General features: G+C 40.5%; 1 protein-coding gene and 1 long non-coding RNA gene across 12 annotated transcripts in view; one reads left to right on the top strand and one right to left on the bottom strand.

The window, feature by feature from the left end:
* LOC136324419 (uncharacterized) overlaps nt 1-16486 on the bottom strand; it is a 32247-nt gene extending 15761 nt beyond the window's left edge. Inside the window, exons 1-2 of one of the 3 annotated variants that reach the window (XR_010729091.1) lie at nt 16401-16486; nt 13140-13260 (exon numbers count right to left, since the gene is read on the bottom strand). This is a non-coding gene — a long non-coding RNA (uncharacterized lncRNA). Of the gene's footprint in view, nt 1-13139; nt 13261-16372 lie in introns of all 3 variants that reach the window. The other 2 variants (XR_010729089.1, XR_010729090.1) reach the window with 2 other exon arrangements.
* NFIB (nuclear factor I B) overlaps nt 16423-27958 on the top strand; it is a 241171-nt gene continuing 229635 nt past the window's right edge. For 7 of the 9 annotated variants that reach the window (XM_066257268.1, XM_066257267.1, XM_066257265.1 and 4 more), the window contains exons 1-2: nt 16423-17018; nt 23111-23642. In XM_066257268.1, the coding sequence (XP_066113365.1) occupies nt 16989-17018; nt 23111-23642 (562 nt within the window). In that variant the 5' untranslated portion in view covers nt 16423-16988. The remainder of the gene's footprint in view (nt 17019-23110; nt 23643-27958) is intronic. The other 2 variants (XM_066257269.1, XM_066257264.1) reach the window with 1 other exon arrangement.

Genomic DNA, 27958 nt, shown 5'->3' with positions numbered 1-27958 from the left:
TGTTAGGGTATTGCTGAGTCCTTGGTGTGTGTCCACGTCTGCTATGGCCTTGGGCATTGGAGTTAGAAAGGTCTAGATTAGGAACTCTATGACCTTCTGATGATATCCTAATCTCCCTGAGCCTCAGGCTCCTCATCTTGATGAAAAGAGCTGAGATAATAAATGTGAGACACTGAGCTTGGAGCAGAGCCAGAGTTGGACCTCAGTACCTGGTAATTATTATCACTTGTCATGACACTCATCTGAACCTCAGGTTGGAGATAACTACTGCCCCAGGAAAGGACTTGCTTAATTAAGGTGCTGGCAGAGGTCACAATAAAGAAGATCCAGCTTGTGGGTAGTCATTTCAAATACTCTTGTAGAATTGGGCACCTGAAACCTGTATAATTATGTTAACTAGTGTCATCCTAATAAAAAAAATAAATAAATAAAAATGCTCTAAAAAAAGCCTGCATTATTTGCACTGTAGGAAAGCCCAGCACAGAGGGTCTGGCCTCCTATATACGGAATAGAGTGCCCACCTTGTTCAACGAAGATGATGCTTTGGCCAGAATAAGGGCCACTTAGACCTTCTGTGCATGAATGAGCCTAGAGCCTGATTGAATAAGGACCATTCTGTACATGCCAAGAGAGTAATTGTAGACTTAACACATACATAATGTATGAGCTTCTCAATTATTTACTGTGTTGATTCTGTGACATTGTATGTGTATTCTCAGGTCCTTCTCCATTTGGGACTAGAACCTAGAGAGTGGGTGTTCTGTCTGAAGAACAAAGCAGTATGAGCAAATGCAAACTGCACAGGACACTTAATGGCAATCACAACATGGTCGTTACAATCATCAAGTTCCACTTTCTGAGCAAATTCTAAGAACTGCCCACATGGATATAGAGATCAGGCAGTCTTAGATGCTATACATCTTTATTCTTTTTTAATCAAGCCTATTTGTTTAACAACAGTTAACAATGATTCTTTTTTTTTTAACCTTGGTAAAACTTTCCAAAATATTTAATTAAAAAAATAGTTCTTGGTTGCACCATGTTTCTGATTTAGCGTTCAGAAAATACAGTCTCTGTACTGACATGGAAGTTTTATATTTTCTACCACAGCAGTTGTTTGTTGGGTATTTGACATATTATCACACCACTATGAGATACCGCTGATGGGAATATTGTAAAGCATTTACCCTTCTAGTTACGTAGTTTCTTTATCAACTAGCGCAGATCTGACGTTATCTCTGTAAAGTGATCATCCTCCCTCACTTGCATTCTGGTATTTTGTTTTTAGTGACAGAAAGACGAAGAGTCACTGAGTGAGGCAAAAGGGCCAGGATTTATGGGGATTCAGGTGTCTGGCTTATGGACAGCAAATGTTAATTTTGACCTGGAGAGTAAAAGATGGCGAATGGCTAAGCTGGGACATTACAGTCTGTAAAGGAGCTGGTGGTCATGCTGGCCCTGATGAGGCTGTCATACTGGGAAACAGACCCCAATCTCCCACACGCTCTGAAGTCATCGCTAATATGAAGAGCACCTGTTTCAAGTCAGGAGGCCTCTTTAACGATGCTATCTAGCTCAGTAGCCTTAAGCAAGTCACTTTACCTCTCTGAACTTGTTTTATTTTTCATCCATTAGAAGAGCATTTTGAATACATGAAGGGTTGTAAACTCATGGGTATAGGAGGCAAGTCAGCAACCTAATTGAAGAAAGTGATCAAGTGTAATTATAATGCAACAGAGAGTGATAGGGACTGTGGAGACAAAGGGGGCAGCAGCCACTCTGCTCTAGCCCGGTGGTCCTGTGCACAACGCTTGTCCAAAAAGTGTCTCATCTTCCACTTCACAAGACAAACGGGATATCTCAATTTTCAGTTAAATATCCTAATTTTTAAAATGTTGACAGTGAATCCAACATTAAAAATATAAGAGGGCAAAAGAGAAATGTTGCCAGTTTCTCTTCTCGTTTTAATATTTTACAATTTTGTGCCTTTTCACTCATATCAACGATATAAATAGAAGATTAAGTGGGAAAGTTGCAAAAGGAAATTTTATCTCTCTTAAGATATAACTATGGAAATAACTATATGTGCATTGAAGCAACACTGGCTTGGCATATATGCAAATGAAACAAAATTTTAGGTGCTAGGACTGTAGGTGAATGTTTTCTTAATTGTTCATTTAAAGTATCTCTACTTTTGTTTGTATGAAAAAAATTTTAAGACAATGGTAAAAGAACTACCGAGGGCAGCTCCAGATGGTGCCGGAGATGAAGAGGAAAAGAGGGAGGCAGAGATATTAGGTATGTTCTTGAAACTTACATCCTACCCTGACTTCTGTATTTGTTTGTCAGTCACCCCCAAATAATAGGTTACTAAAAGAGGGCAGTACTAGTTGTAGGCTGGGTAAACCCTATATGCATGAAATTTTCCATCTAACACTGCTCTTCTCATTTCTTTCTTTTTTCCCTCCTATTGTTTATAAAAATACTTCCTGTGTCACGAAGAATAGTGGTATCAAAAGTTTTCCAACTTTGTTAGTTTGGTTTCTGAATATATTACAGAGTTTTGTTCTTGTTTTGAGTGGTGTGTGGAATGGGGTGAGGAGGGCACCTTACTTATCATCCCTACTTAGATTTTTCTTCGGTTTCTATCAATACTGTTCTTTTTTTTCTATCAATACTGTTTTTACTCTACCATCTGGGTAGCATGTCAGCTACCCACAAATTGAGCAGAAAACCAGCGGTTATTATTTTAGTGTGTTTACTTAAAGGCTTTCAAGATACCCCATGGGAAGTCTGCCCCTCATCTAAAAAAATTTAGAAGGGAATATAAACACAAAGGAATTGAAGGCCTTTGTATCATAAACACAGAAATCTTCAAAAATGTATCCATCCTTGCACGGCAGCACCTACAGGGCCCATGCGAAACATGTGATGCATGTTTGTACAAAGCTTGCCTTCTTCCTCTACTCCCTGAGATGTGTGTGGACTTTCTCAGTTACAAAATAAAGACAGAAAAGGTGGTTATTGATCTTGCATCATAGGCAACTTGAAATGCTGTCATATTCTGAAAGAATCTTTGACACTATGGACAGCCACAGGATGAGGATGCAAAGGGGGCTTGCCATTCACTTTCTTGTTGAAAACGGCCCACTGAGGAAAAGACATGATGATCCTTTGCCAGGATTCTATTGAAGGATCAGTAGACCATCTAGCGTTTTTTTGCATTCTGTTGCCTCACTGATTTCTGGATTGCCAGATGCTTCTGTTTTTTGAAAACGGTTAAAAAAATACCTTAGTGATTCTGTTGTTTCAGAAACCTACATATGGCACAAACGATCCTAAAATTTGAGAATACACTTGCTTTTTCTTTGCCTAATTATCATTACAGCTGAAAGTCATTCAACTATATTGTTTTCTTTTTATGAGCATTTTCATAGTTGAAATTCTAACGTTATATAAAAAATGTAAGTAAGCAAGACATGAAGACTGAATTGCTCACAGTTTCTTTTTTTTTTTTTAATAAGTCTTAAAATCATAAGTAGGCTAAGGTCAGTACTTCAAGTTCTCAAATTGAGAATTTGTAATAATCAAGATAAAAATGCTTTTTTGAAGGTGAGAAATATTTTTGATTTATTGCCATTCATCAGAGACTAAGATTTTTCACACATTGAGTCATAACTAGGGGTTTTTTATGTTTGTGTTTTTTTTGTAAACCACCTTAACCTGCTCTTGAAAACCTCTGATTCATGTACAGAATGAGTCTGAGTCTGTCTCTATTTAGCCTGTGAAATTTAACAAGACCAAAGCCTGGGGTTGGTGAGGCTGTGAGCCATACCACCATCTCAGGTTTTTGATGACACCACAAACCACTTGAGATTTATTATGTTAGCAGATGTCATCAGATATATGTGTGCACAGGTGCAGCATGCAGTTAGTGAAAGAAGGAACACTGTGTGTGTCTATTTATTTTTGTATCCATAGTCTCAATGGTTAGAAAATGACCTGGTATGCCTATCCTGGGTAGTGTGGATTTTCGATTCCATTGTAAGGGCCTAACTGGTGATCTCTTGAAGTCTTTTCTAACGGTATAATTCTGTATGATGTACAATTGTGTCTTATGGAAAAAACACTGTGTTTATTTTTATAATCAATGTCTAAAGAAGAGGCATAACTGACTACAGCTAAAGACTGCTATAACCAATGAGAAACAAAAAAATAGTTACCATAGGCTGTTATTTATACTTGGGTATTCTTCTTACACAACAATAGACTAAGCGTGCATTCTCCCTTCTTCATTAAAAGTTGTACTGGGACAACGCTCATCTGTTGAACTCCAACAAAATGCCAAAAGCTGGAAATTGATAAATGTCCTAACTTAAGCCTCTCTAAATATTTTAACTTATTAAGAAATAATTAAAACTTTTTCAGAAGCAATATGAAATAGGAATGTTTACTCAGGTTTATACATTATGTATATTTCCAATTCTAAAAAATACTTTTGTTTTAAAAGATGGTGTGTGTTTTATTTAAAACTACTGGATCTTAATTATTCTATCTTTTATATATACATTAAATTGGCAAAAATGCTGACACAGTAATGCACTAAATATAATAATCTAATAAATTACTGTGTACTCTTTAATAATAAAAATAATAGAAATAAAATAAAAATACACTTCCTATATTTTTGAGAAATAGAGAACTAAGATAAAATAAACACCTTTGGGGTAATGACTAAAAATTACTGGTTTAGATGGGGTAGAGGAATTACTTCAATTATGACATAAAGCATTGTGATAATGCATGCCTTTTAGAAATAATTATATAGTGATTATTCTCAAAGATAACACAGACAGATGTTGGTAGTACAGTTTTAAAAATTCTAAATGTGAAGAAAACATACAGACACTGCACTATCAGTTAATTGGCTTTTGGAAGAACCATAAAGTCTAAAGTGTCAGGGTACTCGAGAATCTTCTAGTGAGTTCTAAGGAATGAATTGTGCCTGCAACTGATGACAGAAAAAATTTAGCTTTTCTACTGAAATCACTTTAGTTACCTGTGTCAAAGGGCCAAAATACCTAAGTAATGTTGGAAGTCCTTATTTTAAAAACATGAATCATTAGTTGTAATTGCTAAAAAGATTATTATACGAAGATATTGGATCTTAAAATATACTAGAAAAGGCTTTTAACCAAAATAATTTTTTAAAAAGCATCTATCTTAAAACACTCCCTAATTTCTACATATTTATTTACATGACAAAATATAAAAACCAGAAAATCAAGTGATGTTGTAGATTAAGAGGCCATAATAATAAGCTAATAAAAAATTTAGGAGCCACAGCCCTTTGAAGTGACCACTAATTAGTGAGACCAATTTCTCTATGACCTGATTGAAAATGAGCTTCTTTATCTTATAAACCTGGGATACATTTAATTATGACATACGTACATATTTGACAGACAGAAGAGTGACTGTATAGGAATAAATATTCTTGTAAGCTTCACATGTCAAAAGAAACAAATGCATGTAAATAAAAAAAGATAATTTATGAAAGGCCGAGCATGACATACCACAGTCCATTCTATTACCAAAAAATATGCTTAGAAAGAAATCCTCTGACAGGTGACACTAAATCTAGATTCATCCAAATCATCACTAGAAGTACAGAAAATCGTTTCCTATTCCTTTTTCCATTTTGTGTTTAGAATATTTCCTAAACAAAACTGGATTCTTGCCCTGACGGAATAGCTCAGTTGGTTAGAACATCCACTGGTTCCAACCCCAGTCAGGGCACATACAGTAATGGATTGATGTTCCTGTCTCTTTCTTTCTCTCTCTCTCCCCCTTCCTCTCTAAAAAAATCAATAAAAACTTAAGAAACAAAAACAAACTGGGCTCTTTCTGTAATGTCATTTCTCCTGTGCATTAAATAGAAGTTGGGAAGAATTGGTTACTCTGCTATGGATTTCAAATAATTACAAGAGAGAAGACGTTCTGAGGCATACTTACACAAGTTTTAGAATTTGATAATACTGTCCATTTAAACACTCTCTCCCCCACCCTAAATAATATTTTTTAAATTTAGCTGCATTGAATTTTAATTTTCTTTTGTTTTCTTAGTGCTAAATTTGATTACTTAACTATGAAACTACCTTTAGAAAATCCTATAATGGAAACAGATCTGTTTGTTACCCACTTGAATTGACTGCCTTGGTAGACTGAATTATAGTTACACTAGCTGATTGGTTAAAAATATCTAACTTGGACAAAGATAAACGTTAAAATTTAATTTTCCTTTGGAAGTTATAGCTGAGTATGTATACATATATACAGTATATACATACATATATACGTGTGTACATGTGTGTATCCCCATCCTTCATCTCCTTTCCCAAAGCCATACTTATAAATACTGTGTTAAGTTTTATTTGGAAGGGAAATTGGGAACTGTTAAACCTTCAGTTTAATAACCCACTTTTAAGTTTGGCATTTTCTAAAGTCCAATTGGATCAATCCATTTTTTTTAGTTTTGCACTTATTATTGAAAATGGATATCTATATTATTCACATACAGTAAAATATCTACACTGCTCACAAAAATTAGGGGATCAGGGAACATGCAGCTAATCCAGTACCTTCAGCCTTTTGTATAGTGCATTTTCACCATGAAATAAAAGTTGGTTTTGCATCTCATTTGCATAATTGAACAACTTTCTTTGATTGTCATTTACTTTTCTGATGGTCTTGTTTAATAAAAAAAAAATCAAATGCTTTTTTTTCACTTCATATTCATTTTGAAATATCCCCTAAATTTTGTGAGCAGTATATATAATGTGTATATTTATATGTACAGGAGAAGAAAAACCACTTTTTCATGAGGCCCAAAATGTCTTCTTTTATAATATGCATTGCAAGAACTAAGAACCTGAACAATGTTGTTTAAGTTCTTTTGGACTTTTGAGAGTAAACATGATTGGGATTAAAATACTGACATGCTCACATTTAGCAGAGGGATAAGAACAATTCATCTGGAGTTACTGCAGTCCCACTGGTAATCACATAATTGAAGAGGGTTTTTAGAGGATATATAAAGCTATTGGTGTCTGTTGTGCAATTACATAATTAGTCAGGATCTCTGTAATAAAATCTTTTCCAAACGTATGTGGGTTAGCACTAAGTAAATTTAGGGCTTGTGTTGTATTTTTAATATTTCAATTTAAAATCAAAATTATATTACAATGTAGTTTAAACATTATTTTACCGCACTATAGATGCTCAAAATAAAAATAATTTATTTTAAAACTAAGCAGAAAACTACATTTTTCTTTTACTTAAAAAAAAATACTAACCAAACTTGCTTTATTTATGAACTCACTACCAAATCTCACCTCGAGTGCTTACTTTTGGGGACCCAAAGATTTTGTATCTCTTTGGTGTTGGCTATTTCTTTCCCCTACTCATAATTACTGATATTTACGTGGATGTACATTAATAGAAATCAAAAGTGCTCTCTTTTTGGTAGTTTGGTTGTAAGCATGATGCTATGCACTGAGGAAAATTTCAGAACTCCTTTTACACGCACGGAAACAAATGTGTCCTTGCGAAGCTGGCCGAGCAACGTGGCGGGAAGTCACACCAATTCTGCAATCACTGTTATTCTTTTGCGAAGAGTCGTGCGCGGCTGTTCTGCCCCGCTCCTCTTTCCCCACGCCCGCCGCAGCACAAAGGCGCGCGAAACCCGCGACCCTGCAGACGGGCGGTGCTCCCCTCTTCACCCGCGCTCGCGCGCTCCAGCCCCACCCGGGCAGCACAAAGACCAGACCCGCCACTCGCGAGGGGCGCCAGCGCCGCGCAGGCCGCCACACCCACTCGGGCCAGCTCCCGCCTCCGCCGCCGTGGGCGCCCTGATGAATATGCATTGCCGTGCGTCCGCCCCCGGCTCCTCCTTTCGGTTTCCTTCCCGCCGCCAGGCGGAAGCGAAGAGCCGCGCTTCCCGTGCTCCCAGGCCGGCCGGGGCGGGGCGGGCAGAGCGGGCGGCGAGCGGGAGAGAGAAAAAAAGCCGGGGAGGCGGCGGCAGCTGGAGCGCGGAAAGGGTGCGCGGGTGGGTGGTGGTTCTGGGCCTGCCCCGCGCCGACCAGGCCAATCCGAGGGCGGGGAAGGGCGAGCGCGCAGCCCCGCGGGCGCGCGGGTTGCGTCTGCCGAGCGCCCGGAGCCCGGGTGAAGAGGCAGCCCCCACCCGCAGAACAGTCTTGCTAACACAACAATAAAACCCAGCGAATACACACACGCACACACACACACTCTGGACGGCTTTCAAGTCAACCACGAGGAACACTCTTCTGCAAGTGAGAGGAAGGAAAACTGGATATCCAGACAGACTGAAGGACTGCCTGTTTTTGACTTTTACCGCCTTTTCTTCTGGGGTAAAGAATTGTGGCACTACAGAAACAATAATTTAAAAAAATAAAAGACTACTCCCGGATTGCTTCTTCTTCTTTTTTTTTTTTTTTAACTAAACACAAAAAGCGACACCAAAACAACCCTTGAGAAAATCCACAAAACTGTACCTGAGACACGTGAAGTCAGCGGCCCAGGGTTCTGTTACAGATTCAAGATCTCTTATTTAATGCAATACAGTGCGATGGTATGTGGCTTTGAAATGATGGGTTTTATTTGCTTGTCTTGTCCGTCCCTTGCAACCTCTTCCACCTCAGACACAGATTATTTTTTTTCCTGTTTGTATCTTGTAAGTCGACTGTTGTACCTAAATGTTATTTCTGCTTTACAGGTTGAGCTATAGTACTGGATTTCCAAACCTAATGCAAATATGTAAATTTTTTTAGCTTTGGCAATTTTAGTATATGTGTAATACTTATATGTCGGGAATCAATCGATAACGTTGTGGGTACAAACATTGAAATGTAGCATTTTTCCTGTTTCAACTTCCTACTTTCCCCTCCCCCAATTTTGGGAAAAGTTACTGTAGATACTTCATTTGTATTTTGTAGCCCATTCTCTCTTGTTGCAGCATTCTTCATTTTAAGTGAATATGCACAGCTTTGTTATATACTCTCACTTAAAAGTGCATTTTTTTAAAGTGAGAGTAGTACTATTTAGCTCTGATTGGTGTGTTGGAGTTTTTAAAATCAATATTCATTGCAAAGCAGGACTAAATTGTTAGACCGCCTCTTCCTCCCCCTCCGCCCACTTAAAAAAAAGATTATGATGGATTTCTTCCCACTCCTGGTAAAACTTTTTTCCCCCCTGCTCCTGCCCTGCTGTTTTTGCTGCAGAATTTTTTCCCCCTTGTAAGTTTCAGTGTGTGTGTGTGTGTGTGTGTGTGTGTGTGTCTCCCTTTCCACTTGTCCTCTCTTCGCCAGTACGTCTGGGACACATTTTAATGCACAATATCCCATCCATTAAGTTGTGGTTGAATGCAGAGTGTGTGAGGACTTGGCAGCTTTCAGGTTGAAGGGGGCAGGGAAGCCAGTTTCGACTTTGACACAATATGCCCGAAGTGGCGTGATTGGAATTATTATTAGGGCTGTGAACATGGCCATCTTCTCCTCGGGTTAGAACTGCCATTGAACTTGAGACGGGACAGACTAGATCTCCAAGTTCCCTCCTCCTACCCTCTAAATACAGTAGCTGGCAGGGAAAGGGCGCCAAAATACACAAGATTAACTTTCTTTGAACGAATCTTGTAGCACCATCCTTTGTAATTTTAACTTTCCAACAGGCAGGAAAAAGTTAACTTTTGAACCCATACTTGCACAGACATTTAAATCAGCCCTAAAATGGAATAAATCCAGAAAGTCATACATGCATGCTTATGTGGTTAGAAAAGAATGCACGTGTAAATAAGCAGGGTGCATATGTGTATCTGACTGGGGAGTTCGAGATTTAATCAAAATCAGAATTAGTGTGACTTTGGAGTACATTTACTGTATAGTGGAGCACATTGTAAGGGGAAGAAGCTGACCTTTAAGCAGCCTAAGTAAAAACTGCAGAGAGTTGTGAAACACAAAACGTTGTGGTTTCCAGTTTTACATTTGAGGTTTGATGTTTTCATTTAATGGTATGAGAGATGGAGAAAGCTCCAGCGCTGAAAAGTCCCTATTAAATCATATGTGGGCAAAGGTCAAGCACTCCAACTCACTGATACAATATACTGCAGATTCCTGCCTAACTGATGGGGAGCACAGGAAAACTGCTTGGGCAATAAAAGTATTAGAAGGGCAATTATCCTCCGTGGTTGGTTCTGCATTCTTCTGCACTGGGAAAAGGTTTTTACTGGCCCTGATGAATTTTTTAAAAGCTGAGTATTGTTGAAAGCTGTTTTAATAGGAAATTGATTAGCTGAGCATTTCATACAACAAATGGTGACGGTTTCATTGTTTGCTGTCCAAAATAAATTCCTTTTTATTCTTTAGTAGACATAGGGATCCATTTAATTTTAATATGGTCAGACTGAGTAGCAGCATAATTTTGAGTGAATGTGATGTCACAAACATCTGTAACTTTGCTTTTGGAGTTTGTGACATCACAATTTGACAATATTACTGCTCTGATATATATTAATGTACTGGATTAAAATATTTTTGATACATTTAGATAAAGTTCACTGTGCAAAAATTTTATAAGGCTCAATTTTGTCTTTTCTCTTTTACTTATTCAAGTGTTTGCTAAATTTTAATTTGAAAGTTAAAATGCACAATTCTGTTGTTATGCATTGTTTTGATTTTCAAATATAATGGCAATTTTTAAGGGAGGAATCAGAGACAGGGGTGCGGAAAGTTCAAGTTGATTTGCAATGAATTTTCTATACCTAATGTAGAATGTAATGACTACTTGGCCATTTTGGATAAAGCTTTCTTAACATCTCTTAAAACTGATCTGTTTTCATGTTACAAAGGCATATGCAGATGGGTAGTAAAAGTTAGTTTACATGTAGAAATAAACCGACCTTATAGTTTTCATTAAAGTTCAGCTATTTTGAAAAAACGGCAACTACAACTACAACTCTCTCGGTATCAGCAGAGAAAAGACTGTGTGACAGTGTATGTAACTCTTGAAATATTGTGAGTGAAGCAAGGCAATTACTACCATGATTTTCAAAATTGAATATAAATCATGCAAAAGTTATAAGGCAACTAACTGCTGATTTTATAATCTGGGGAACAAATGACTTCAGAAGTTGGGACTTCTCTGTTGATGAACTGGTCTCATCTCTGTAGCGAAGTAGAAGCCGGCTAACCTTAATTAATGGAAGAATCTGGCCCAGTCCATGCTCAAATTCAGTCATAGGTTGTAAGTGTGTCTGAAATGTAGGCACACACTTGGTGGGACACTATTCTTTTTTTTAAACAGTCAAGTACAGGCATTTCAGCAATGACATTATTAACAGTGTCATTTTTCTCATTTAGTTTTGGCCTCAAGGGACACCAAACAGCTCCCAGAAGAGGGGAAAATCCATGGTTATTTATTCATTTCAATGAAAGGCAAAGCCCTGGCAGTGGGGGTGGGGGTGGGAGTGGGGTGGGGAGTCTAACTGGTTGTGAGTTTTCTAGTAGGGAAAATTTGCTACCCTAATTTGACAGTAGTAGTTATAGGGCCAAGAGAGCTGGGCATGATTTTGCAATTCCCATCAAGTACAGGCAATTTTAGTTCTTGTTGGTTGTTTATATATGCGTTTTTGAGAGGATTTTTGGTGTTCCTGCTTGTGGATATAAAAATGTGTTTTCCAGGCTGCACATGCTTTTTGTGGTTCATTTGGAAGAAGGAAGGGTCCCTGGGCATGGTGTAGTGGATACTTGCAGTTTTGCAGGCCTATTTCCTGGGGTCAGGAGGTCATCTGTCTCTTTTGTATTTAGTTTTAAAATATTGATATTGGCAATGAATCGAGGGGGTGTGGAATTGTTGAGCCTCCTCTCAAATCACATGCAAAGAAAAAAAAGTTGTCTGTCCAGTGTATTGAAAAGGACAGCTTTGTTAAGCTCCAAGAAACTTTTCCCTAAACTGCCTAGGATTTGCAACCTGTCACTGAGTTTCTTTAGAAGGGAAAAGGTTGAAAGAAAATCAATATTAGGAGACACTTGAGATGTCATGCTCTTCTCTGGAGGTCAGTGAAAGGCTCCAGTGGAGTAAACATTAATTTTTTGCAATTATAGAACTGAGTTTTGAAAAATGCAGTCAGCTGAAGCACACACATTCCTTCTTGAAATCAATAAACTATCTGTTAAAAAAGAAAAAAAAATTCCCCTATAAGGTGGCAGGTAATAGGTGATCTAGGGAGGAAATCTTGAGGAATTCTGAAATATCAGATTTTCCTGTTGCTGCAGGAAACTTTCACTTTGCTCTAGCTCCTTCAGCTAGCTTATGGGGTGAATGAAATCAGCCTGTAATACCAGCACTCTAACCCTTTCAGTTTGGGAAAGAGAAGAAAGAATTTAGAAAAGGTAAGTACCAAAGTCTAAGAAGTGTCTGGCCTATTTTTATAGTATCAGAAGCTTTATAGAGATACTTTAAAATCACTCTTAATACCATGGCACGGGGGGGGGGGGGGGGGGGGAGGAAAGTGGACAACATACACTTCTTCACTTCCTCTTCTCTCCTCTTCTACTGGGGATTTAAAGGATTGGTGTTTCTCAAACCAAAGATAGTGGAGGACAAGTGTGGTGCTGAGAGAAGCCAGATGTCCCACACATGCAAATCTACCCTCTTTACAAAAGGCTCTCTTAGAGTTCATCCCGGGAAGGCCTGCAGTGACCTTGGCATTGGATGAACAAGAAGCTGTGTTTTGGGGGATGTCAGTCATCTTGCCTATAGCTCCAAGGCCTGAGAGGACAGTCAAAGCCACATAAACTGAACACCCAACCCCATAAGCCCTTCCAGCATATCTCTGTTGCTCATTCTTCCTCCCCATTGGTTTTCCCCACTTCAAAATTACTCCTTTCTCATTTTCCTTTTCTTGGAAACAAATCAAAACCCCAAACTACCAAGTATTCGCCATGCCCATCAAATTATATTCAACCACAAGTGCCCTACAAACCCAGAGCACCTGAAAGGGATTTGAATCCCTAAGTGATAGGCCTGGAAGGCCCAAGACTGTCTTCACTTCTCTGGGGTCTTACCTCTGTCTGTCGCTGCTCCTTCACCCCTTGTGCTGCTGCAGCTTTTGTGGGCTCTTCTGTGTAACGGTTGTCAATTTTTCATTATTCTTTTTTTAGCTTGTGAGAAACTTTTGGATGCAGCCTAGTTGGGGTGGCAAAAGGAAATGGTTTCTGTTGGTAAGGGAAAGTAATCAGGGAGGAGGGGCAGCGATGTCTGCAGATACCTGCCCAGGGATCAGCACTGGACCTCTTTTGCCAGGGGACAGCGGCTGGTTCTGGGATCTCTGGCTGAAAGGAGCTCTCTCTGGGTGCCAGGATTTCACTGGGGGTGGTGTGGAGGTGGGAGGGAAGAAGGGAGGGACAGAAAAAGAGAAATGGGCACTCGATTTTTAAAGAGACCCCGAAAAATAATGGCTTCTGTAAGAGTCCAGGCATTCAAAGAGGTGTGCTCAAGGACATGAGTGCATTTGTGCCAAGGGGAATGTCTTTTATGGTAAATTAACTCCGGTTAAATTGAATATTTTTCAAAGGGAAACTCTAGTAGTTAAAGCTGGTATTATCAGTAGAGCTTCACAACATCTCCCCCCCCCCCCCCGTCCACCCCCCCCCCCGCCCCACCCCGGGTAAGACGGTGAGGTGAGAAAAGGGATGCAGTGTATTGTAGTAATATACAACATAAAGTGATGCTTTGGGATTTTTAAAGACATTAAAATGAGATTGCCTGAACATTTCCGAGAGAGAAATCAGTATTTATTTGGCTTAACCCCGACTGTCACCTCATTTCTTTCATCTGTAAGGACTGTCAAATTTATCCTGGCTTTTCAAAAAGCAGAAATGGCCCACACAAAGAAAATTAACGTTGTTAGAACGTTGACTAGACGATTTGACTCTGGGGGAGCAGGAGGCTGTTCCTAGTGGTGTGTGCTCTAAAGAGTTAACTCGGGGGGGGGTGTTCTCGAAATTTCCCCCACTTTACCTGTTTTCCCAGATCAACGGCCCCTCTCTCCCCGGCCTCAAGTCCCCACCCCCAGTGCCTTTCTTCTTTGGACTCTTGGTTTACGGGGGCTGCAGCTGGTGGACTTGGCAAGCTCGCCTCATTAAGAGCGCTCTTTGAAAACGGACTATGTTTGAGCATTTCCCTAATGAGGACAGGACGGGGTTAAAAAGTGACCATTTCATGGTTGACTTGAACCTGCCTACTTTTCTTGATGTGTCGTTGTGAAATGCTTGATGTGGATAACTCCCACTTGGTGAAGGAAAAGTCACTAGTTCCTTCAGGTTCACTGAGGGGAGTGAAGGGTGTGTGTGTGTGTGTGTGTGTGTGTGTGTGTGTGTGTGGCGGGGGGGGGGCGGTGGGCAGAAACGGGTGAGACCAGAAGAGAAAGTTGAAGGGAAAAATCCAGAGGGAAGGAGAGAGATTAAGAGGAATGGGGTGTCAGGAGAGAACCCTAAAACACCACAACTACACAGTTGGAAGCAGGGACAGACCGCCCTGGGGGTAGCTAGGTAGGCGCGGAGTCCCTGGCACTCACTTTTCCTCTCCATTGTCTGAACAGCCTTTGCTTCTACTTCTTTCCCACCCACCCTTTGCCGAAAACCGGAACTTTAGGGGCTGTGTTTGTCTGTGTGCGCGCCACAGAGCGTGTGCGCGGGTTTAAGGATGCAAGAGAAACCTCCACCCTCAAAAGACCCGAAATCAAGTTCATTCACTCGGGGTCGGCGGCTGGCGGCTGGTGTGGGGGCGGGGCCCGAGGCGCGGGAGCGCAGCGGGCGCGGCCGCCTCTGCAGGGCAGTAGCGGCACACGCACCCCCCCCCCCCCCCGCGCGCGCGCCCGTCCGCCCCGCAGCTTCGGGCGCGCCGCGGATCCGCCCAGCCTGCACCCCGGCAGGGAGGGAGCCGCTTTCCGCTTGCGCCCCGGGCCCCAGGGGGTGGCGGGTGGGGATTGGGAGCTAGCCAGTGGGGCTGCTAGAGGTAGAGAGAGGAGCGGGCTGCTGGAGGAGGAGGAGGAGGAGGAGGAGGAGGAAGAGGGAGCTGGTGGTGGCGGCAACTCGCCCCGATCCTCCGGCTGCGAGCTGGGCCACGTGCACGGGGCACCCCAGAGAGGGCGGCGAACCGCTGCGCGCCGTTTCTGCAGAGCAGTGCGGGGGCGCGGGCCCCCGCGGGGGAGACCCCGGCGGACCCGCCTCCATAAGCGCGGGCGCGCCCTAACTACTTGAGCCCAAGTTCGCTCGGGCCCCCGCCTCCTCAGCCTCCCCTCCTCCTTTCAGCCGGCGGGTTTGGCGAACCGCGCCCGCCTGGGGTGTGAGAGTCTGCACCCTAGCTTGGGCCCCGGGGCGGCCAGGGTGTGAGGGAATTTTCCATTCGTTCCTTTCTTGGGCCCAGACCCGCTCAGTGTTTCTCCCACTCGGATGTCCTCGCGGCTTAAAGAGTCCGCAGTGAGCACCAAAATACCTCTTCCAGGGCGGGTTTTCGGGGTGTGTATGTGTGTGGTAGTGTGGGGAGGGTGCGGGACTTGCCCAAAGGGCGGAAAGATCTATTTTGGAAACACAAACACACACATACACACATACACAACTATGGTTTTGTTGCACTGGTATGAGACCTTTAACAAATGAAAGAAGAGGAGAAAAGAGAAGGGAGGGAGGGAAAGAGAAGCAAGAGGAGGAGGAGGAGGAGGAGGAGGAGGAGGAGGAGGAAGGTGGGGGCTGGGGGGTGTGGAGAGGCTGGTGCAAAAGGAATGCGCGTTTGCAGGAGGAGGAGTAAAGCGATGATTGTGTAATTAAATAATAAAACAATCCTTAAGTCTGATTTGGAGAGAGCTCGAGCGGTCCAGAGGGTGGAACCGGTGAAATTTTCAACTTCCAAGTTTTGCAAGGAAAGAAAGCGAGAGAGGGAGGGGGAAAAGAGCCCAAAGCAGAAAAGAGGAGTTTGGAGCCGAGCAAGAGAGCGGGATTTATCGTTTGGGATTTTTCAGGAGCTTGTTCCGATCCCCCTGGGCTCTAGGCAGCAGCGGCAGCAACGGCCTCCTCGCTTGGCCGGGTCAGACGCGGGGCGAAGCGGACGCCCGGGCGTGGAGGAGTCGGCGCGAGCGTCAGCGGCGGCGGCTGCAGCCAGGGACCGCGCGCCGGGAACCTCTTCCACCCCGGAGACCTGCGCTCGCGTCCCCTCCCTCACCCCGGCCTCTCCCTTCTTCCCCACCCACCCCGCCCCCACCCAGGCCCTCTCCCGCGCGCGCCCCGCTACTCGCGCGCACTCGCTCACGCTCTCTCTCGCGCACACACATGGTCGGCTCGCGGCAAAGTTTCGCCTGCGATCGCCACTCCGTGATCCTGCCGCAGTGCTCGAGGCTGTAACCTTGAACTTTCCCAGTGCGGTGACACATTCTCTTCGCTTTCCCTCCCGCCCTCTCTCCTGCGCCCCCCTCCCCGCCTTTTTTAAAAAAGCATTTCACTACCAACCACCACCCAAATCCAACCCGCACCGAACCGTCGCGCACCTCCTAGCTCCCAACAACAACAACAACTGCAAAACAGAAAACAAATCCCCAAACCCAAGCGAAAAGCAACCAACAACGGCGGCGGCGGCGGCTGCAGCGGCATCGGCGAGCACGGCCGGCGCGCTCGGACTGCAAGAGGGCTAAAAGTGTAGATTGGATTTCACACCGGGAAATCTAGCACGCCGAGTGAACTTGAATCTTTGGCTATTTAAGGAGGACTGGGTTTGTTGTGAAGTTGCGGTGATCCAGCGCAGACCCCATTCTGATTGATCGCATCGCGGGGCTCAGATGACTGTAAAATGAATAGATGAAATTCTTGTTTCTCGAAGATTTTCTTGGGCATCTCCGGGAAAGTGCGTTTTAAGGCGAAGTCATGATGTATTCTCCCATCTGTCTCACTCAGGTACATGTTTCGGTCGCTCTCTCGAGCTTTCTCCCTTGCCCGAAATGCCTTTGTTTTGTTTTGTTTTGTTGCTTTCGTCTGCGGACAATTAAAGGCATTAGTTAATCTCCGCAACCCTCGTCTCTCGAAAAAGTGTCCAGGAGTTGCGGCGGGATTTACCCGGCGGCGTGGGAGCCGGCGCGCGGTCCCTAGCCCACGGCCACCGCGCGCGCTCAGCCCCGCGCTCTGGGCACGGAGAGCCGGCGCCCGCGTGCTGCCAGGGCGGCTGGGCCGGGCGAGGCCGCTTAGGGTGGGCAGGGGCAGGGGCCAGGCCCACGAGAGCTAGCCCCTGTGCGGTCCGCTGGGTGCCTGCTGCGGTGCGGCGCTCCTGCCTAGGGACCCTGTCACCCCTCTCGTTCGCTCGCGCGCGCTGAGGCGGACTCCGCTTTAGAGGAACTTCGGAGCGGGGGGCGGGGGACTAAGCCCTCATAAACAACTGGTGAACTTGGACGAGGAGACCCTAGCGCAATTTCTTGTGGGCGCCTTTGGAGTAAGCTGCAGGCAGTGGCTGGGCGACGACGAAGCCAGTTTGAGGTTGTGGTCCGGGGACCCATTCCTTTGCTTGCTTAATTTGGGGAATCTAAAACTCTGGTCCTTCGTGATCCGCACTCTGAGGTTTACAGCGACCACACCACAAAGGTGGTCTTTACCTTGACATCAGTTAGTTGGTCGTGGTAAAAGTTAAGGACTTTTAGAACGTGTTCCTTTTGTAAAGACCTGTTCACTTGACGATATTTAGGCGTAGCTACTAAGGCAGAAAGTAGTGCTAGAAAAGTAAGCTCATTAAAAAAAAATCACTTTGAAAATTGTCCCAAGACTTTAGGAACAATATTGCGAAATAAAATTTTGGCTTTATACTTTTTTAAAGAACGGAATTTGTACAGATTTAAACCAGACGGCCAAACGGAAAAGTGGCGAGACCGAACAGACTTACCTGAGGGTAGTTTTCATCGCTGCCTTGCTAACTAAACAACTGACGGAGTAACTAAATATCTTAGTCCACAGTTGTTATTTGAAGCAATATTTTAAACCTCCAGCGGTGTGGGACAGTTGACTTTAGCTTTTAGGAGGATGTAGCACGATTGGTAATTGATAACCATTTTCTTTGACACTGGCATAAAAACTAAACAGTTACAGAAATCTTGCCTCCTCTTAGGTTTGTCACAATTTAAAAAAAATCAGTATAATGATGATGATGCATTTTTATAATGGACAAATGATTAAGATTTCAATTGTATGACAATTAGAAGCCATTGTGATTCAAAAGGACTAAGGCATTCATAAATTGTGAATGAAGATGAAAACAATGATAAGGCTTATTCAGTGATTGGATACAGTCCTGTAGCTTTTTGGCTGACACATTTTTTATTGTTTATATTTTGTTTGGCATCTGAGTATGATTAACTTAGATATGGCTATTTTCAGCAAGTAAATGTGCACTTTAATTTAACAAAACTGGAAAAATGAGTTGTTGAGCTATTTGTCCTTTAAAAGCTATGAATAATGACCACTGGTGATTGAACTGTTTCAGGTATAACGAATTTCCTTTAGTTCTAAAAATTACCTTTCACATTACCCATCAGCAGGTTTTATTTTTTTTCCCCTCTCTTTTTGGTAAACTAGGTCCATTTGACATTATTTTTACATTATTGAAGCATTGTTCCAATAAAACAGAGATGCGCTTTACACTTACAAAGTACTGACTCACTAATTCTCACCTGTATAGGAATGCTTTTCCACATTTATGCTTTCAACATTGGCTTTTTAGAAACATTGCTAGTGGTTTACATACATTGCATTTTGATTTTCTCTAAACATGTGTTGAAAATTCACTAAGTTTACCTTAATTTGTGTAAGTTAAAAATAAAATTGCAGCTTCGTGACATATGGAATATTAGGAGCATAAACTGCATCATCATTCAGCTATCACATTAGTAATCAAGAATACATATGTACCAACACTAATTCATGATGACTAATATTCTCTACTGTTTTAATAATGTAAATCTAATTTGATGTATTAAAACTGTTTTTGGGATTTAAGGCCTATACTACAGAATAATCTTTAGTTTTAGAACTCTCACTTAACTGATAGTTTCTATGTGACTTTATAGGTAATGTAAGGTGTTGCAAAAGTAAGAGCATGTTAACTGTGTTAGTTTTACATCAGATCTATAATTTGGTTTTGTATTGGCAGTGTCTTATAACTGTAGAAAAGAACAGTTTTGGGGATATTTAAATACGAAATAGAGAAACAGTCTTAATTGGTTGAAAACTTTAGGAAGTGTTTGTTTCAGTTGTTGGAATACGGTGTCTAGGTTTTAGAAATAATTTTAATTCAAAAGGAGCCACAGTTATATGTAGCAAAATGTTATGCAAAAGTATCAGTGAATTCTTATAAATCAGTATTTCTACATTAGTGTGAATCAGATATAAAAGAAAAATTAAGAACAATCATATGATTTAATATTTGCTTTTTCTAATAATAATGTAAACCCTTAATAATATAATTTTCACTTGGCATGATTGCACTGATTTTTTTTCATGGCCTTGCATGTTCTTTAGGTACATTTTTAAATGGTTTATTGTGAAATTGCAATGCTCCAACATCATCTAGCATTTATTTATTAACATCTATAATGGTCTAATTTTCCGTTCCTTTCATGGAAACCGTTGTTGCTGTGAAGAAAAATCAATATTTTTTAGTGGAATTAGGACTGTTTGCTTTTATATTTGAAATGTGTAACTTGTTATTTATTTTATCAATTTAGTAAAACTAAAAGAAGTTTTAAAAGAAAATTACTGAATCTCAAAGTATTTTAACAAAAATGTTGAAAGAGCAAGGTGGCATATTAGTATAGAGAGCCATTAGATCTTAGATCATTTATATTATTTGCTTTCAAAACAATTCTCATAATTACTTAAAGTGATATTAGGTGATAACTTATTAATTAGGACGTTTGAATACCTAAGTCACTTTTTGGGGGGATGAAGACATTTACTATGCTCCATATTTATGTCACCCCAAATTATTAAAAGTATATTGCAACTTAGCATTAAAAAACAATCACATTTAGGCGATGAAATAGTGTAGGTGTGTTAACACAGAAATGTATGTGACATAGTGAACCTCTTCATATCATCATTTTTTTGAGGATGTGTTTCCTTATCAGTAAGTGTTCCACTTGAATGGAATCCACATAATAGTAAAGCTCTGAGATATTAGGGCAACTGTGGACTATGAAAGCTTGCTACTTCTATTTAATAATAATAATAAAGGTATGTTTTAAAATGTTTCTTAGCAGCATTGGTGACATACTCAAGGCAACTTTTAAAAACATTGTTTTGTGTGCATTTGCAGAAAAATTCCAGATTTAATCCTCAAATTGCATTTTGATTGCTTAAAATAATTTATTAAAATTTGAGTTTTGTTACATGATAGATTATTTAAAATTCAGACAAACTTAATTGAAAGGGTGTTTGATGTTTTTATAAGAAAGTGAAATGTCACTGAACATAGTACTTAAGGATGTAAATACTCAAGAATTCCCCAAGTGCTTAATATCAGTTAAAATAATTTTGCATTTTTTTAAGACATGGCAAGGGTAAAATGAGTGAGACAGAGCTGCCCCCATGTGTACTCTTTACATTCTCAAGTTTTTATTTTATGAGGGTATATATGTATGTTTTTTAGTCATATCAATAAATTATAGTAAAAGTCAGATTATATATAGAAAGTGAGTTCCTAAAGCATGTTTAAGTCCACATTTCCTTGGGCAGGGTTTCATTTTGCATATATTTCTAAGGGGGATAAACTAAGTTTTTGTAGTTAGAGTGAAAGCTGAAAGCATGGCATCAGAAAATGTATGGAGATAGGGAGGTCTTATCATGGGGCTGTGGTTGCTGTGAGCAGGGCTGCCTTCCCACACAAAGAACAGATTGTGGTTTAACTCTTTCCATGGCCTAGTTTAATGTGCTCACATAGTAACTGAATTGTTCCAATCTCTGCTGGAAACTACTGATCGGTTTAATGATTTCCTCCATGGCATTTGGTTGTGCCTCATGCTGTGATATAATCATCTGTATTCTGTATTGTTATAAAATTTTGATTTATATATATTCTGCTGTAGGAACATTTTATGGCAATATGTTAAAAACACTTGATAACTGCATTACTGATGGGATGGGACATGCACCTCTTCCTTTTCTGAACTGCAAACAGCTAACGTGCCACGGTCTTTAGCATTGGAACTTTGACTTTTCACCATAGGAATAGATTCCTAAGTACATGGGATTTTTGGGACACCTTTGTTAGAGTGTCATTAGTTGTACTTTCATCATCTTTACCTAATGGAGTTCATCCATCGTCTGGTTAAAGAGAATTTATTCCATGTTGTTCAGGGCGACTGTCACTAGTATGTAAATTCTATCTTGGTATATGATCAGTTAGAGAAAGTTATTTTGTGTCTCACCGGGGTGACAATATAGTCACTGTGACCAGAAAAGTGGTTACGGTGGAAGTTTTCATTTGCTTCAGATCTTGGCTTATTGCATGCATATAGTATACATACACGGGATGTTAAGGCCTTTTTCTGAGCTTATGAGACAGGTTTTCCCTACAGCAGTAAGTAATGAAACACTGACTGCTTTGCAAAGTAACTTGAAATATTTGTAGGTAAAGATTATCTGCCACTCCTCGTGCCTCCCTTCCTTGAAAAAGGCTTAGATGAAACAGGCAGGAAGAAAATGCAGCAGCCTAAGGTAAAACCACTTAATTCAGAGGAGAGAGTACTCTACAGTCCGTACACATGCAGGTTTCCAAACACATGCATAGATGTGCCCACGGTCCTGCCCGAGAATTCACATGCGTAGCAAATGAATTATATCGATTCCACAAGAGCAGTAAGTGACCAGCGGTACACTCCTGGTGTCACCCTGCCACTGCATGCAGAGACACAAAGAATGTTAAGTTGGTGCCAAGTTGCCATTTTTCATTGTTCACCTCAGGTTGATTTTTAAGGGCTTTGAAATAATTGTTATACTCATATGATCAGTTAACAAATTAGCTGAGACTGTGGGCTTCCAATTCTATAGGAAAAGCTGCCAGAAGACCATTCATGTCATTTTTGTTTTCAACTTTGGAAACTTTTATTTAAAAATTATTTTAAAATACAAGTGTGTGTGAGTCTGCAAGAAAGCAGGAGAGTGTTGAGTATGAGTGTGTGTGTGTGTGTGTGTGTGTGTGTGTGTGTTGGGGGCTAGTGGTGGTGGTGGAAGGAGCGAATGCACTGCTCAAAGTATGGAAACCTTCTGTTCAGGACACCGATACGACAAGCTGTGTCCTTTGCCCACTTTCCCTCACTGTATACTGGTTTCTCTAGTTACCACTTTTGGAATGGTGCTGTTTCAGTGTTGGAATGTTGGACGCTTGATAAGAAAATGGATCAAGTTTAATGGCGCATGCTCTTTGTGCCACCAGCAGCCTCTTGCTGAGAGCATGCTCCAAAAGCGGGAACTGTGTGGCATTACACTGAGCATCTATATGCTTTGTGTTTCTGTGCCACAGAGAAGAGAAATGAACTGTGGCATTGCTCCTGCCTCTGAACAGCTCTGCTCTGATTAAAAAAAAAAAATCTCACTGTGTTCTTTGTAAAATGGTACTGGGTAGTGTTCGTTGGTCAATCCAGTATTTAAATATTAAATTACGTGCCAAGCACCTTGGTTGCTTATGTTTTAAAGAATGTAGGATGCATAGTGGGAGTGAGGGGGCTAGGGCCAGAATGGAAATACAAATCAAAAACATTATTATTTTTTCTAGGAGGGAGAATCAATTTGTGAGTTTTGGTGGAAAAGGGGGAGCTTGGCATTCTTAATTTTCTTCTTGTTCTACTACTTCAATCATTTTAAACAAGAAAACAATGTTTTTCTATGCATAACTTTTTGTACTGAACTGGGAATGGATCGTGGTTTTATTTATTTATTTATTTATTTATTTATTTATTTATAGCTGAACTGACTGTGTATGTCTTCTTTTTCCCTGTCATCTTCTGCAGGATGAATTTCACCCATTCATTGAGGCACTTCTCCCACATGTCCGTGCAATCGCCTATACTTGGTTCAACCTGCAGGCTCGGAAACGCAAGTACTTTAAAAAGCATGAGAAGCGAATGTCAAAGGATGAAGAAAGAGCAGTCAAAGATGAGCTTCTCAGTGAAAAGCCTGAAATCAAACAGAAGTGGGCATCCAGGCTCCTGGCCAAACTGCGCAAAGATATCCGCCAGGAGTACCGGGAGGACTTTGTGCTCACCGTAACTGGCAAGAAGCACCCGTGCTGTGTCTTATCCAATCCTGACCAGAAGGGTAAGATTAGGAGAATCGACTGCCTGCGACAGGCAGACAAAGTCTGGCGTCTGGATCTAGTCATGGTGATCCTCTTCAAAGGCATCCCCTTGGAAAGTACCGATGGAGAGCGGCTCATGAAATCCCCACATTGCACAAACCCAGCACTTTGTGTCCAGCCACATCATATCACAGTATCAGTTAAGGAGCTTGATTTGTTTTTGGCATACTACGTGCAGGAGCAAGGTAGGAGCAGATTGTTCTTTCTTCTCGCACTGCAAACACTGCCCACAGATCCCATATATGGAATATCTGGCTTGGGTTAAATGGTCCTCAAGGTCCCATTCCGTACCGCTCTGGGTAGAGTGGCCTGCCCTCTCCCACTCAGATGCTCACTGCCATGTGCAGGCCCTGGAAGTAGACGTGGAGCTTTCATACCTGGATAGGGGTGGATATTTAAAGAAAGACCACAAGAGATATGTTTTTACATGTCTTTGAAATAATCTTTTTCAAAGACACAGAATAGTCTGAAAAATATGGTTTATTAAACTTTGCTCTTTTATCTTAGGCTACATTCCTTTTACCTAGTCGTCTTTTCTCAATTTGAACATGAACTTTATTTATAAATAGTCAAACCGCACTTTAATAATCTTTGTTTTAGTCTCGTAACTAAGGAGATAGGTGAACTTTGTTCATAAATCTAATGCTATTGCACTGAAAATAGAATTAATATTTCCTATTATGTAATGCTCAAGATAGCCAATATCAGAAAGCATATTATACGTAGAACTAGATTTAATTAAAATATTTCTATTGAATGCCTACTCTGGTTTGTTTAATATTCTCTGGCGATTAAATAGATTATTGTTGTTTAAATAATTTGATGTAATATTTTTCCAGAATGGCTTGAGTATACTTGATACTGTTAGTTCACTTGAATGTAAATTCATAAAACTTACCAAGGAGAAAACTCTCAGCTCTACTTATAGAACAAAAATAGAACGTGGGCTAGTTACACTAGTTTAAAATAAATCTCAAAAAGAATGCAGAAACCACATACCATACCTGTTCTTTTTAAAATACTTGATAAAGAGGGATATAAATGTTGCCTGAGTAATAAAAATAGATGATATTTTTGCTGAGTGTTTTTTGACTTGATGAAATATGTTTCTGTATTATTTTTATTTTTCTTCCCAAATTTTCCTTAAGTAGGTGAGAATTTCTTTTCTTCAAATTAATGTGTCAGGATATAGATATCCTTGTATTAGCAATAGTCCATAGTAAAACATTATTTTAAAAAACAGCATACCAAAAGTGCCCTGAAGTTTGATCTGCCACAGATGGTGGGTTATCTCCTAACTTGGGCTGGCAGTAGGGAAAATGGCCTATAGATAGTCAGGTAGCAGACAGTTATCTGATGTTTGTTAAATAAATGTGGAGGTTAATAAGTTTGTATGAATTTTATTATTATTTAAAAGATAAAACATCAAAATTGACTCAGATATCTAAGTAACTTACTATGTGCTCTTTGTCTTTTCTTGATGTAAATTTGGGAGAGATGCTTAAATGTCATTTAAATTATTTTAGTTTGTTTTTAAATAATGATGCTGAACCTTATACATTTGGAAATAATTGCTTTTTAAAAAAATGAAACATTTCATTATTTCTATGCATTTAAGAGTTAAAGTCCAAGTAATAATGGTTTGGGGAAAAATATATATTTCTTCCTGTGTGTCTTAAAATAAAAGCTTATTAACACAAAACACTTAATTTGATTGACAGCTATCTAGGAGATGACATTTTAAGGTGGGCTACATATAAGTGTTAGATTGACTGTAAATGTGTTGTAACTGTGTTGTGAAAGTCAAGGCTAGAAGTAAAGTTTTAAAAAGTGGGTCATGTAACTTTTTAGTGCAGTGTAGGGAAGATTTGCAAGCATTTGACTGCTGCTCATATTTTAACTTGCTTGAAGGCTAGTCCTTGAGGTGTGCACGTACGTACATTTACTCCTGGGGCAGTCAGCCAACTCTCTTGGTTGATGAACTGACAATAAAGAACATATCCTTTAGATTTGTGAAGATAGATTGAAGAGAGAAAAATGCATAAAATGCCTCTGCATTGCACCGTCAGTCATGATAGTCATAAAGTTCTAAGCAACTCTTGGAGACTACATTTTCAGACGAAACACTGATTTTGTTGTTTCGAGGCTCTGCCACAAAAACCTTTCATTATTTTACCCTGTGCATCTAATTTGTGTCTTCTGCTACCTGCCAGTGCATCATCTCTTCTTAATATCGGTTGGCTCTTTCTTTGAAAAAAAAAAATTCACATTAGGATGCTTTTCCCTTTTTCAAAACTTATCTCTCTCTCTTTGCTCAAATATAGCTTAATTAGGTCCTTTTGCAGTACAGTTGATTAATGAAGGCAACTTAAAAGATAAGTCTGTAGTCAGTCAGAGAGGGCTGCGTATCTCCCACAATCACTTTTTATTTCTCCTCTAAGTACGTGAAAACCCACTTAAGTCTGCTTTATAAATCAGGTAAAGAAGTACAGAGAAAAACATGAAAGAATAATTAGAACAGAAAATTGTTAAGTTTGCAACAGAATGAGCAACAAAATTACCTTTCCCCCCTTTTTTCTTTCTTGACTCACTTCTCAACGACTGGGAGGAAAACATGAGAAAGAATAGAGAATGCCAAAGATGGTTGCCACTGGCACTAGGTTTGGCATCAGACCCTCTTTGTTTAGCTCAGGATGCCTGTGATTTGTTAGTTGGCATCCGCATTGCAGTGTGGAGTGATGTTACAATATATTGACAATTTCCAGATCTAGAAATGTCAGTAGTCCTCTTGGTTATATATACAAGATCATATACTGCATCTCTTCTTGAGGATGATATAACGACCAACATATAATAAAGTTCCATGTTGACCAACTTTCTGTGCTTTCCTTTTTCCCTCTTTCTCTTTTGGTTTAACCCACACACTTCTTTTTTCTTCATGCCCAGAAGCCTCCTTTTTTCTGAAATGTGGAAAGAGTTACTATAGCTTTGACACAAGCTATAGTGCTACATCTGCAGCTGATATGGTTTTGGGGAAAATTTATGCATTTTGAAATCATTTTTGATATATAGTTCATTAGTCTTTTGTATCACATGGCTACAAGCCAGTATTTTCTTTAAAGCTAGATCTCTTTGTTATTCAGCTTCTATGCATATAGCCTGGTTGGCCGCAATTTAGTCCATTTTTCTATTTCTCTCCAATAGTAAAAGGTCATGTGCAATATAGTCATGTATAAAATTATGTAGCCCTTTCCCACTTTACCTAAAATATATACATCATTTGGGAGTAACTGTGTTTAAATCCATAAAATCATTTGATGTTATTGATTCAGAGGGCTGCGCTTCGGCTGTTTCGTTGCTACAAGAACCGCCATTTTGTTTGTGAAGTGCCAGGCGAGGGGAAAAAAAAGGCAGACACTGTGCTTGATGCCAATAATGGTTGCCAGTGGCACCGAGGTTGGCATCAGACCCTCTTTGTCTAGTTGCTGAATGCCTTTGATTCGTTGGTTGGCATCCGCATTGCAGTGGGCACACTGGAAAGTTTTTGACAATCCCTGAATGAAAGCTGCTTGCTTGTTTGCTGCAGCAAACCTTAGCTAATATATAAAACCCTTCCTTTTTTTTTTAGTTTTTTATTTTATTTTTAATACTGTGACAGATTAAAGGAAAAAAAATAGCTCTAAAGTGGCCTCCATTTTCCCAAAGATATTAAAGATGTCCAATGATTCCTGGGCAGGTGGTACCTCTTCCCCATATTGTCTTTGTTATTGCATTCATGAAAGCAAAGCAAAGCAAAACAAAACAAAAAGCAGGCAATCCTTGCACAGCACACCTTACAGGGACATAAGTATGCTCTAGGATGGTGGGGTGTGCTAGGAGAAGGGTGTGGGGAGGACGAGCCAAAACTAGTGATATGTAGCGCGTTCATTATGACTGACTATTGCTTTCAGTCACGTCACTATTTATTTCTTAGACACATTTTGGTTCCTCCAACTTCCACTCTTCCAAAATTTATAGTAACATGTTGAGCGGACCTTACTTTTCTTTGTAGTTAGTAATGTGCAACAGGGTAAATGTTATAAAGAAAAAAAAAAAAAAAAGAGAAAACCTATGTTTTAAGGTCCGCTATAAATCATTCATTCCTGAAGGTTTCAATTCTGCATCAAAATGTTGCCAAACAGTCAGTGCGCAATTCTGCACACCAGGAAAACCAACCAAAAGGCTGAAATAATTTCGAAGTTTCCTAGATAGTTAGCATTAATATTGCTTTCCAGTTAACCACCATTATCTCGTTAATTAATACGAAGGATTAGCAGTTCTACCCAAAGGGCTGCACAGAAGGAAGTCTGGCCTATGGGAGGCCCTGACTGGCCAGGCTGTGTTCTGTCTGAAGGAAAAAAAGAGGAGGGTGGGGTGAGGGAGTGAGGACTGGGCTTTTTCCGAGGCGAGGAAGGGTTCCGAAGAAAAGAGAGAGGTCACAACACACTAAGAAGTTTAAAGA

The sequence above is a fragment of the Saccopteryx bilineata genome, chromosome 2 (assembly GCF_036850765.1).
Source record: "Saccopteryx bilineata isolate mSacBil1 chromosome 2, mSacBil1_pri_phased_curated, whole genome shotgun sequence".
In the NCBI taxonomy this organism is placed as follows: domain Eukaryota; kingdom Metazoa; phylum Chordata; class Mammalia; order Chiroptera; family Emballonuridae; genus Saccopteryx; species Saccopteryx bilineata.
Note: the sequence above shows the minus strand (reverse complement) of the source record. Positions and strands in the feature narration are given on the sequence as shown.